Source organism: Apis florea, unplaced genomic scaffold (genome assembly GCF_048593485.1).
Source record: "Apis florea isolate Af1SG1 unplaced genomic scaffold, ASM4859348v1 contig_37_pilon, whole genome shotgun sequence".
In the NCBI taxonomy this organism is placed as follows: domain Eukaryota; kingdom Metazoa; phylum Arthropoda; class Insecta; order Hymenoptera; family Apidae; genus Apis; species Apis florea.
The window spans coordinates 1187801-1201118 of record NW_028256861.1 but is presented as its reverse complement, the minus strand read 5'-3'; the positions used below and the strand labels follow the sequence as shown (position 1 = coordinate 1201118).

Genomic DNA, 13318 nt, shown 5'->3' with positions numbered 1-13318 from the left:
CTATTCATTTTTTGAATGTATTAAGCTTTATATTCACATGTAATAAAAAATAATTTCTATTTTTAATTGATTTTATTTAATATTTAGTTAAATGAAAAATTATATTAATATTAGAGAAGAAATATTAAACTTCGAAAATATTCAAGCATAAATATAATTTTAATATATTTTCATTTGAAACTGTATTAATCAATATAGTAAAAAAAAATACAATATTTGCAAAACTAATTACTTTTTTATTTATTCGCATTATTACATTATATACAAAGTACATATGTATTTAGAAAGTCTTGTGTCAAAATTTAATGAAATAAAAGAACTATTTAATTATAAATGCTTAAAAATTTTTAACTTGTTCGTTGAAAAAAGTCTGAAATTTTTCTTTGTCCAAATTTTTTAGTTGGCGATTCATTTTTATTTGGAACTATAGAATTTTCACCTACAGTTTGAATTAATTTGTATGTATTATGTGTATCTGTAGAAATCTTTATTGATTGATGACTTTCATCTTTGGTCGAATCACTACAACCACTATCCGAGTATTGCGAAATAAGATCTTGTTTTGTATCTAATAATTCTAAACCAGATAATCGGCATTCTTGAATTGTTTTAGTTTGTGTCGTATTCTCTGAAACTTTCCATAAAGATTGCTTTCTTTTTTTCTCTACACTATCTCTATCATAAATTTGTCCTTCTTTTTTCTTTATATTATCTTTACATTGAATTTGTTCTTTTTCCACAGTTCTTTTAACATCTATATATTCTTCTTTTAAAATCTCTGTTTTTCTTTTACTATTAGTATCTTCATCAATACTAGCTAACCAACCTTGTATTTTTTCTTCTTCCATTTCAGGATATTTTTTGGTATCTAACTGAAAAGATCTTTTTTCTCCATTATTAATGCTTTTATTTTTTTTCAAAATTTCTTTTGTTATAGAGACTTTTGTATGAATATTTGTATTTAAATGTTGCGTAAATGATTTTATTTTACTACGATTATACAAAAAACGATAAAAATCTAAGTTTCCTGTTGAAGCAAATTCTTGATACTGCACCAACAATGAAAAAATATGAGCTAAAACATATAATACAATGAATTTTTCCATATATTTTAAAAATTATTTTAAATAATATATTTAAAAAGTATTTGGATATAAATTATATATTTATTTACCTATATTTATTTCATGTTTTACAAAGTGCATGTACATTTCAGCAATAGCATCACGTAAATTTATATCCCCAAAAGTAAAATAAACCATTGATCGACCTGCTACAGCTGCAGCCATTAATTGTAATAAAACTTTCAGTTTTGGATTTCCACGAAATGCACCACATCCCCAGTTTCCAGTTGCAACAGCAGGAAGATTGTTCTTGCTACCTTCGCAACCGACAAATCCTACATAAGCCTATAAAAAAAATATAAAAATTATTAAAATTCACATAATTAATCAACTATTATTTATATTATATTAATTAATTTTAAACCTTATTAAGTTCTCTTGTTATATTATTTATGTTGAATTGCGATTGTGTATGTGTAAAATAAAGAGCATCTATTGCAACAATAGATGTTAATCGTCTTCCACTACTATCTTTAGGTGTTTCATCAACATAGTCTCCAACCCATTTAAAAGTGTTACTATAACCTTTATATTTACTATATCTTTCAATACCACTGACAATTAATGCTTCAGTGTCATCTAATTCTTCCGTAACAAGCATTGTCACCATTAATTCAGGACAAATAACAAATCTTATTTCTTCTTGTACACATCCTAATCCAAGAACACCACCACCTACATATCTAAAAAAAAGTATTTTATATGTAGTATTTTTATAAAAGTATGTTAGTAAATGATAATCTAATACTATCTATACTATAATCTAATCTAATACTATAATATTATATAATAATATAATTTAATGATAATATAAAAATTAAAAATATACTTGTTAGCAAAATCCACTTGCAAAAATCCAGTTCCTTCTGTTTCTATTGTTCCTTTACTTGTAATATGTAAGGGTAGCAATTTCTGTACTTGTTCATCCCATTTTGGACAATCGGATTTAGGAATATATCGTCGTTGAATTGTTACTACACCTTCTGGGGCTGCTCTATGGGAAAATTATAATAAATAATGTATTGGTTCTCTATATATGTATCATTAAATAAATATTAACGTACCCACCTTTAGATGTTACTCTGCGAAAATAATGAAATATACATTTCATTTTTTCCATTACAGATTCACATTTATTCCATTTTCCTTCTTTATATGCTGAAAATAATCTATATAAATGTGCATATTAATATATCAATATATTAAATGAATTTTTTTAATTATTTATAATTATTTTTGCATTATTTTACATTATATTATTTATATAATGTCAATTTTTAATGATCATATTCAATTTTAATTTGGTTAAAAATTGCATAACAAAATACCTATTGAAATTGATGTATGGGTATTTTCCATATTCAGACTGTGGATTAGTTGAATTACGTCTTGGAAATGTACAAAAAAATGCATTAGCTAGTAAAGAGGCGATTTGTAACTGGCTAAGACTTATTGCACCATTAGTGTGGCGTTTTAAAAGAGGCACTGAACCTGTTACCAAAACAGGAAGTTGCAAAGCAAGCTGAACCATTTTTGGCATTAATATTTCAAAGAAAATATTTGCTTCTTCTTCATCAAGTACCTTTAGTTTGGAATTATTATATAATGAAATAAGAGTATATAAAAAAAAATATAAAGAATTTTTTAAGATGCTACCTCAGAAAAAAAATGATGAAGTGCAGTAAAATCCCAACGTTGTGCATATATATGATTATAAGAAAGTATTGCATTTTCTAGTTGATGAGTTGAAATAAAATTTTGAAGTAATGATTCCTGTATTATTTCCCATCTGTTTCGGCAACGCCTAGTTCCATTCTATAATGAAATGTAAACTCAATTATTATATTATTTAATAATTTTATTTTTAAATTTCATATTTATTATCATTTATCATTTATTTACCTCATCTATTGGATATACACTATGTTTTGAATGTGGCATTCTAACATAATCCTGACACCATTTTTCTACTTGATATGTAGGATATGGTTTTGGTGTTCCACGTGCTGGTAATGGTAACTATTTTAAGTAAAAATAAATTCATTTTTAAAATAAATTCATATATATTAATGAAAATTATTTATTGAATTTAATATTCACCGATATCAATACTATATGAGATGAAGATGGACAAATAGGTGGTAATTCTTGACAATCATATATACCTAAACCTTTATGTATTTCATCCATGCTCACACCTTTCCATTCAGGTACATCATCCACGGGTTCTGGTTCAGTAACATCAACTAACATTGAACTTGCTTTATGAAATAGAAATAAATAATCAATTAAAATATACATGTATTATATACATATATATATATAATACATATGTATTATACACTTAATTTTAATTTTCCCGAACTTCAAATTTTCAAAATTAAATGTTTAATTAATGTCTTACAATCATCAGAATTTACAGGATTATTTGTCATATTATCTACATCGTTGAAGATATCTGGGGAGAGCGTTTCCTCATCAAGCGACAATCCAGGATCCGACATAATTCTTTAACTAAGAGAATTACAAATAAAATATAATAAAATATAACAATAAACAATACAGTGAAATGAAAATTCTTACGTACAAAAATAAAACGATGTGTAAAAACTATATAATGCATCTCAAAAATAAAATAATCTTGAAATGACAATAAATTATCACAATAATGAAAAATTTTTCAATAATTCTTTAAAATATCGTTTCAAATATGTATAATTATTAAAACCAATATTACGCGTATATTGCTTTGGCGCCACAATTCTTCGTGATGATAAACGTATTGCGGGAAAATTAGACATAACGATACATAAAAAGAAAATTTTATTTAATAATATTAAATAATATTTTTATAAATTATATTAAAAGTTACATTTGCACTTTATATCTGAATATTCTTTACACTTCTATATAACAGTACGCAACATTTCGTAAGTACTGAAATTGCATGAAATACAAATTACTATGAATAAGGTATTGGAATAAATCGAATGTACCATTTAGGGAAATTCAATTAATAGGGGAAAAAATTTTCAGAATATTTTTTAACTAAACGATTAAAATAATTATTTACACGAAATGCAAAATTGTTCACTTTTATTGTATTCTATATTATGCAAATATAAAAATTATTTGAATAGTTTCTACATTATAGGAAAAATTTGTAAATTAATTTGTTATACAAGATATATATATATATATATATATATATTATGAATATAAGTAAATTTTAATAAAATAATATATTTTTTATATTTTCATATATGATATAAATAATATAATAAAAAAATATAAATAAATAAAATATTAAAATTCATATATATAATTATTTTATTAACAAGACTAAAGAAAATTTTATTGATAATAAATTCCACTTCTTATAGAGTAAATTTCCTTACTTAATAACTGTTGATCATATTAGATATTACTTTTTTATGTTTTTCATCTATATTATATATGTATACATATATGTAATGTAAATACGAAAAAAATAAAAAAAAAGTTATCATTCTATAATATCTTATCTTATACTACATTTTTACATATCTTTTTTTTATACATTATATGAGAATATATTGTATATATAAAAATAAAGTTTATTTTTTAAAATAAAATAATAAGTAATAATTTTTAATAAAATAAGTAAGAAGTTTTCTCATGTTATAAATTGTTTTTGAATTTATCTTAAAATTTATTTCCAATTTGAAAATTATTAGAAATTATTTATGAAAAGCATATCTTTTTTAAAATAAAGATTGAAATTTTATAATTTTAGATTACATATTAAATAAATGATGTAATTATTAATATAACTAATGCAATCATTTCATAATTTATTTATCATATATTTCAATTATTCTTTTTAAATAATTATGCATTTGATAGATGTTATTAACATCTTTCTTTTTAAAAAAATTGTCGATACGTCAAATTTAAAAATAGCATAAATCGACAACAGGCAATTCAAAATGTACAATATATTTTAAAAAAGCTTATAATATAAGAAAATGATAATTATGCATGTTATGCATATACCCTTTAACCTACCATGACAAATTTCATTGATCCATTAAAATCATACTATTTATCATTCAGAAAAATGTTTTATTTACGTGCACAATAAATTATCTACTATTTAAGTGAAATACATAACATAGATAACTTATATAGATAAGTTATATGACAATTATTATTAAATTATTTTAGAATATTTAAAATATTAACAAAAATCAGACTACATATAACATTTTAATATTAATTATAAAAAAAGATTAAAAAATAATTTATTATTAAATTTGATAAAAAAATTTAATCAATCTTTTTGCTTTTAAAAAATTTTTAATATTAAAATATTTTTAATTAATAATATCATTTATTTTTTTCATATTTTCTATAATGAATTATTATAATAAATTGTCGCGTATATATATTTCATAAATATGAATTTCTTGATATAGTAATAATTTTTTTGGTTTAAAATTAATTATATATAAAATTATAATTTATATCATTAATGAATAATAATTTAATGTAAATGAATAGAATTCTGATCTTGATTAAATAATATTTTATCGAAATATACAACAAAGAATTGTATATGAGAATGTATATGTTACTTGTTATGAATGTTTATCCAAATGAATGTTTAAATTCTATTATCTCTAATCGGCTTGATAGTTAATACAAATCCAAGACGGGTATCGTAAATAATAAAAAAAAATAAAAGAAAGACAATTATAAAGAGAAGTTTGATATTGGCGCCTGGCCTGCGCTTAGCTAAAATCAATGACTCTACCCGGCGAATGTGTCAGTGCGACTTCACCAACGTCGCGTCGAAGCCGTTTCGTCTTCCTTGACTTCGACTTTTTCTTTCTTTTCCTTTGAAATTCGTGTTACCTTATGATGAGAATCATGTAAGATTAGAGATCGATATGCCGAGTCAAGAAGATATGGACCTTTGTACCGATAAGGTACTGTCCAAGGGAAGAATACTTCAAGAATTAACCAAAGCTGTCAAATTGGTGAGTGCTGTCTACTTCAATATAGAAAAGACGTATCAAGGCCATACGTCGTCTGTATACATATATATATATGTACTTTTCTTTCTCGAATTTTGATATTTATCGAACTATTGACGTTCTACTCTCCTATGAAATTCTTCTTAAATGACTGAGATAGATTTTCATTCCTTTTTCCTCGCAGATAAAAACGACTTTCTTAAAATACTTAACCATAACGAAACAGCTGAAACTGAAGTGACATGCACTTACATGCTCGGTTGTGCGTCAAATATTTAACAGTTAAATGAGTTTTATTATCTTTATTGTTTTTGAACGCGCGAACCTGTGTTGAAGAAGTACATGTGCTCCTCTCGTCATCACGATTTCCCGTTTCTCACTTGCAACTTACTCAACATCTTGTTCCACGTCGTGACTCCTCCACTGACGTACGTGCCTTTACCTCTTTGTTCGTATAATTGTCAGTCAATTATATTAATTCATTATTATTCTGTGAGATCCTTGGGGGGATCGATGAATCTTGAAATTGTCATCTTATGAATTATTTCATATTTTCACAAAACAATAAAATTTTAACACTTTAATTTTTATTATTCGTTATTGTTGATATCGTAATTATTGGACGTTTAATATTTTATTTTTTTGTTTAATATTCATAATGATAATAATTATTAACAAATATAAAATTAACAAATATTAACAAATATTTGTTATTAACAAATATAAATATTGTTATATTTCTCTATGAGAAATAATTATTAAGATATCTAATTATTTTTTAGACTAAATATCTTCATCCGAAAAATTTTAATCCGAAAAATAATTTTTCATACATTGACAAAAATTTAATTTATAATATAAATATAAATAACATATTTAATTAAATTTACACATTAGAATTAATATTGAAAGTTACTCAATAAAATTATATTAATTTTTTATAACTTAATAAGCATGACATTTTTATTTGTATTTATTAGGTTTATGCTCAAAGTTTATATGGCACAGTAGTCTTAGATGGTGATTCTTGGTTGGTCTACTGGTTAGATAGAGCTTTACGCCATGGATTACGTGTAGAGAGACATGGATATTGGGGCACAGCTCGTGAACTTAGTCATCAAGATACTGTTGTTGTAATTCATGCTCTTCAGAGTGTGTTAACTTCCATTGGAAAAGGTAAAAAAATTTGATATTATAAATTTTAAGGTTTATAAGAACAAATTATAATGCATCTTTATATTTTTTAGGCAGGGCATGGCTTTATCACACTCTTAGTGAAGGCAGCTTTGAAAGTTATTTAGCTTGCTTATTACGAGATACAAAAACATTAAAAAAACAATATTTTCCACATGCACTCGTTCGAGATGCAGATAAAACTAATCAATTAGTTAATCTTCTTGCTGGTTTAGAAAATGTGTCTTTCACATTGCAACTGGTATGTAGAATTATTGTATGAAATATTAATAAGATTTTATTAATATTTATTATAATATTATTTTTCTACTAGATATATCAAAACATTGATATTTCATATATTTTGTATTAGTATTTATATTTTGTATTTTACATTTTATACACACACATTTTATAAAATATAAAAATCAAAGATATATTAATTTATATAGTCATCAGCATTTTACATAAATATGTTTTATAATTTTTATTTTATATTCGCAATTGATATCAGTATATCACTCCACAATATATCACTGGTTACAATTATCTCAACAATAAATTATGTTTGATATTTAAAAAGAGATGAATTTGTTTTTGTGAATTTAAGAACAATAAGTTATCATATAAATCCATTTTTTTTTTCATTTTATATTTTGTCTCTTGTTTATAGAAATTTCTTTGTGTAAAAATTTAGAGATATATTTACCAAACAATTATAATATGCAAAAATATAAGGAATTATTTAAAATATAATATATAATATTATTTAAAATAATATAATATATAATATTAATTTTATTTATTGTATTAATTTTTGTATTAAATTAATACAAAAATAAAAGGTAATAAAAAAATAATAAGAATGTTAAATAATCAAATGAAAGAGATCAAAAATTAAATTATTTAAATTAGAATATTGATGAATATAATTTAGGAATTCATATAAAAAAGAAGAATATATGAAATCATATATGTATAAAGATATAATTACAATGTTTGTTTCATTTTAAGTTTTGAAAGTTGTTCAGAATAATAAGAAAGACATTGATGAAGCATATATTATGCATAATGATAAAATTATTATAGAATTATTTTTAAAAATTATACTTTTAAGGAATTATTAATTATATTTAATTTTATTTATTAAAACTTAGTAGACCATTAATTTTAATCATTTATCTTATTATTTCATATTAAAGTAAATTTTAATTATTTTAATATAGGATGTCACATATCTGGATATTTGTAATTACATGCCTCAAAGACCTATGAGTGTAAATCCTTCTGGAACTATATTATCATTACATCTCAGATCCTCCAGTGTTTCTTCAAGTCTGGCTTCTCCAGGTGATAGTGGAGTTGCTTTTGATAGTGACATGGATCTTGCTAATGAAACAGATGCTAGTAGTTATAAAGAGGTATACTTTTAAATTAATATTTTCCTTAAAATAAGGAAATATTAAATTATATATTTTTTCATATTTTTAGGAAGATTTTCATGTGGAAGAAATTCCGAGGTATCGGAATAATAGATATAAAACAATAATGAATAACTGTATAGAAGACAATAAAAATTTCAGTTCCAGTGATTCTAGTGAAGATGGAAAAACACCTACTCAATCACCTGGAATAGTTACCAAATTTCAAACAACCATAATGACAAAAAGCGATATAGCAAATCAAAATTTAACCAGAAAACTTGATGATAATGAGCTTAACTGTTCCAGTTTGGATACTTTAAAAGATTATGATTTTTACAGTAAGAGCTTAGATGAGTCAAAGTTAGATAAATTAAGTAGTAAAAATGATAACGGAGTTAAAGACTTAAATAAAAGAACTACGTATTATAACGATGGTGGTTACAGCTTTAAAAGAAATATTGATCCTCGAAATTCATATGTAATCAATAATGATACAAATCTCTTAGAACTTAGTATGACCATTTCAGATTGCGAAAACATAGAACCTCCATATGGTATTTTGAATACTATCAATATGATTGATGCTAGTATTTTATCATCTTCTAGCTCAGAAGCTATAGTACAACGTAGACAACGTAAAAAAAAACGCGGAGAAAGTAAGAAACGCGTTAGTTTTCATGAAGATATCTTAAAAACTATGAAATTGGATGATGATGAAAATTATGCAGATTTTTCTATGAGTTTTCTAAAACCTAATTCAATTCAAAAAAAAGATACACAAAAAGGAAGATATAGTTGGTGTGCTCATGGAGATTCTCCTTATATTCAAAAGAATGTTAATTCCAGAAATGTACATTCAGATTATTATTCCTATTCTTCATCATCGAGTACATTTGATAGCGATTGTGAAAAAAAAGGATCGCCAAAGATTTGTGAACAATTACCGTGTCAGAACAATTGTAAATGTGCTTGTGGATTATCACTTTTAGAACGAGGTACTCCAGAAGGTCAAGAAGATCCTGGAAAAGCACTTAGACCGAAAATGGAAATTGAATTAAAAGAAAATGAAGCACAAGAAGCATATATTGTTGAAAAAGAATATGGAAATATCATAGAAGATCCTCCAGCAAAAGTTCAAATGCCTTGTCCATCTAATTCGAAAAAATATTCTGGCGATTGGTCAGACGTTGATAGTACTACTACATCAGATGTAGAAGAACGTAGAAATAGTAGACATTTAGCTTCCCCATCAAAGAAACGTAACATTACATCAATATTAACGGGAGAAAATAGCAACAAATTATTGACTCCATCTTTAAGACAAGCTCCATCTAAAACATCATTATTGAGTAGATTTTTAAAATCTATTACCGAGAGAAAATTTGAAGTTAAAAGAAGTAAAAAATCACAAAAAACGAATCCTTTATATATCACAGGTATTAAAACAACTTATGATTCTTTTAAAGAATTTAATGATAATCTGGATCGAGAAATACAAGAAAACGTAGCAGCGGAAAAACAAGAATTTAGTGGAGAAAAAATTAGCTTAAAATTAAGAGAACTATTTAAGAAACATATTTATAGAGACAAAACAGAAGAGTTATATAAAGTATATAAAGTTAGAAGTTCATATATGACAAATGGAGAAAGTAAACCAATGATCGCTTTATTAACTGATAAAACATTATATTTAACAGGTTCAAAAGTAGATCATACTTATAGTAATCAATTCGTTATTCCTTATAACGAATTGGATGTTATAATGGTAAATTGCTCACAATAAAAAATATTATGTTATAATAAATAATATTATATTTATAAAGTTTAAATATTAAAAATATATATTTTTTAGATTGGACCAAATGCACAAACAATATTATTATCTAATGCAGATTATGAGATGCAATATTTATTTTCTACGGGAAGTTCCCAAACTACTTCAGAATTAATTTCTCACTTAGAAATGGCTATAAGGAGATCTCCGATAAAACCGAGGCTTCCAGCTGTTAAAGTATTAAGTTATGAAGATATGCATATTTTAAGGCAATCACTTCTTTGTGATACTGCTGTTCATTCTGTATGTATATATTATTGTATTGAAATACTAAAAAGAATTAATTTTTTTTACAAATTAATGCAATTTATATTTTAGGATGAAAAGATTGAACATTACAATCTTATTTATATAGAAGATGAACATATGTCACCACCTAGCACGCCATGCGGTCCAACAAAAGAAGGTGATCTTATGTATAGACCACATACATATCAACAACTTCATCCTAATGCTCCAACTAATCCATGGGAAGCTGGATATTTTGTTCTTAAAGGTGGAGTTGTTTATATGTTTACGGATGCAAGTCAACGATTACCAAAAAGAGCCATTCCATTGAAAGGTGGTCTTTGTCAAGGATGTCGAAGAATTCCCAATTCTCATCGTCCTCATACGTTTGAAATACTCTTAAAACCGAATAAGGCCTTTCAATTTGCCGCTCCAGATGAATATGTTGCATCAGAATGGTTACAAAGTTTCGTTCAAAGCGCCTCTGGATTGTTCGATATTTCAGAAAAAAGAGAACCATTGCCATGTAGCCTTATTACAACTACTAAACATTTAGTAGCTATGAAAGAAGTATTTCCTGGCAAACAACGTGGACAAACGCTTTCTTGTGCTTCTGTAGAAGACCTCACAGCTTTCAGAGTACCATTAACACAACAATCTTGGTGTATATTGGTATGTAATTAAAATTATAAACATCTTTAATATTCTATAATTTTTTTTTATACAATATTTTCAGGAGTTTGCATGTCGAGAAGTACATGAAAGTAGTGGTGATTGGGTCATATATTTTACAAATTATACAGAATTATGTACCTTTAGAGAAATTCTAGAAACATTGTGGGCTGATGCAAGTTTGGTATGAATTTTTTTATTTTTAATTGTTGTAAAATTATTAATACAAAAATAAAAAATATTTTTGATTATATATTTTATATGTAATTTTGAAAAATTTGTATTTTTTCAGGGTGAATTTCCTATGATGACGCTTCCGCCAGAAGATAAGCTTCATCGACGTTGCTCAGATGCCAGTAAAGAGTTAGAACTTGCATGGCAATATTTATTACCTTCAATAATTGATTAAATAATAACGTGTAACGATAGACAATAGTTATCGTATTATTCTATTCAGGAATAGAAATTGATAAAATATAAATATTTGATGAACTCATACAACACAGATATTACAACAATCGATAAAATCGAATATTATATTATAAACAAATAATCACACAAAATTAACACTCTATGTTCCTCGACACAAGAGTGATAAAACATAAAAGATTATATAACTAAAGTATAAATATTTAGTAACACGTAATGTCAATGTGCTAATTTAATAAAATGGTGCAATATCTTTTTAATAGTATAAACTATAGTATTTATCATTGATAACAGCACACAGGACTGTAATATATATTATGATGAATGCATCAAAAATCACTGTGTCACTTAACATGGATGTCTATATAATCATATTTAATCTGCATTTGAAAGTGCACTATAGATACCAAATGATAGATTTAATAAAATAATATTAATAAAATAACATTAAGGCTTAGTGCAGCTTCTGTAATGAAAGAACATTCTATAAATTGCTTTTAAAGTAAGTGTATGACATATAATTAACATTCCTACTAATAATAATATTGATAATAATGATAATAACACCTTCTTAATTTTATTTTTTATATTTTTTGTTTATACATATATATGTATGTGTGAGTGTGTATATATATGTAAGTATATATTTAGTGATTTAAAAATTTTGTTTTTGTTAAAATTTTGTTTATATTCTTAACTTTTTAAAAATGAATTATTGAATATATTGCCACATTATATTCAAGGTGCTTTTATTCATTAACTCAATATTTAAATATTAATAATTAATATTTTATTTTATTATCACGGCGTTATATTTTGCGCAATTATTAAATTAAATATCAAGAAGAATTAAAATGGCACATTTTTTTTTAAATATCAATGATGATTTTTAATAGGAGAAATAGTTTTACATGCCAAAGAAATTTCTTCTTATTCGAAAATTATGCGTTATGATTTAACGAATAAATTCATTTATTTTTAATTTAACATATCTTATATCTTTTCTATTATTAAGGACTATGTGAATTGATACAATCTGTAAATCATTGTGAATAAAATTCTAATTCTATATACATCGTTTCATGTAGTCAATTCATGTAATTAATTCGTTTCATGTACAATTGTGATAAAGCATTCATAAAATTTAATAATGTATGCAATTTTAATATGAAATTTGCGCATATTATATAATAAAAATTCGAATATAATTAATATATATTACTTTCTATTGTTTAAGAAAAAAGATGTTATAAATTTTACGTGCTTTAAGCATGTTTCTTAAATGTTACATGGAATTTTTGCACAATGCCAATATTACTCTTTAAAGTCACAAACAAAAATATATATAGAAATAAAATTGTAACAAAATAAAAGTAAAAACTTATCTCATTCTTTCTTCTTATAAATAAAATTTGA

General features: G+C 24.4%; 2 protein-coding genes across 13 annotated transcripts; one reads left to right on the top strand and one right to left on the bottom strand.

Moving 5' to 3' along the window:
• Positions 1-215: 215 nt before the first annotated feature.
• On the bottom strand, positions 216-6927 carry LOC105737417 (poly(ADP-ribose) glycohydrolase). Of its 11 annotated transcripts, none has more exons than XM_086916001.1 (11): positions 6534-6927; positions 3529-3638; positions 3225-3385; positions 3027-3143; positions 2781-2939; positions 2453-2706; positions 2189-2293; positions 1954-2118; positions 1489-1807; positions 1175-1409; positions 216-1075 (listed from the first exon to the last, which is right to left on the bottom strand). In XM_086916001.1, the coding sequence occupies exons 2-11, from the start codon at positions 3626-3628 to the stop codon at positions 348-350; spliced, it is 2343 nt and encodes a 780-aa protein (XP_086772127.1). In that variant the 5' UTR covers positions 3629-3638; positions 6534-6927; the 3' UTR covers positions 216-347. The 11 variants fall into 11 exon arrangements, with proteins under 11 accessions (XP_086772127.1, XP_086772131.1, XP_086772133.1 ...); XM_086916005.1 differs by having other exon boundaries at positions 3225-3352; positions 6468-6585; XM_086916007.1 differs by having other exon boundaries at positions 1954-2113; positions 2193-2293; positions 3225-3352; positions 6468-6585.
• Positions 5914-13286, top strand: prd1 (pleckstrin homology domain-containing protein pruning defect 1). 2 transcript variants are annotated; one of them, XM_086915998.1, is made up of 10 exons: positions 5936-6145; positions 6327-6570; positions 7123-7318; positions 7390-7577; positions 8542-8736; positions 8807-10504; positions 10592-10816; positions 10892-11473; positions 11538-11657; positions 11766-13286. In XM_086915998.1, the coding sequence occupies exons 5-10, from the start codon at positions 8572-8574 to the stop codon at positions 11880-11882; spliced, it is 2907 nt and encodes a 968-aa protein (XP_086772124.1). In that variant the 5' UTR covers positions 5936-6145; positions 6327-6570; positions 7123-7318; positions 7390-7577; positions 8542-8571; the 3' UTR covers positions 11883-13286. The 2 variants fall into 2 exon arrangements, with proteins under 2 accessions (XP_012350756.3, XP_086772124.1); XM_012495302.3 differs by lacking the exon at positions 6327-6570 and having other exon boundaries at positions 5914-6145.
• Positions 13287-13318: the final 32 nt, after the last annotated feature.

Coding starts and splice junctions, on each gene's coding strand:
- LOC105737417 (XM_086916001.1), bottom strand. CDS start 3,628: ATGTCGGATCCTGGATTGTCGCTTGATGAGGAAACGCTCTCCCCAGAT. Junction 2,294..2,452: donor CCATACATCAATTTCAATAG/GTATTTTGTTAT, acceptor ACATTTATATAG/ATTATTTTCAGCATATAAAG. Junction 1,076..1,174: donor AAAACATGAAATAAATATAG/GTAAATAAATAT, acceptor TATATGTTTTAG/CTCATATTTTTTCATTGTTG.
- prd1 (XM_012495302.3), top strand. CDS start 6,056: ATGCCGAGTCAAGAAGATATGGACCTTTGTACCGATAAGGTACTGTCC. Junction 7,319..7,389: donor GTTAACTTCCATTGGAAAAG/GTAAAAAAATTT, acceptor TATATTTTTTAG/GCAGGGCATGGCTTTATCAC. Junction 10,817..10,891: donor GTGATACTGCTGTTCATTCT/GTATGTATATAT, acceptor TTTATATTTTAG/GATGAAAAGATTGAACATTA.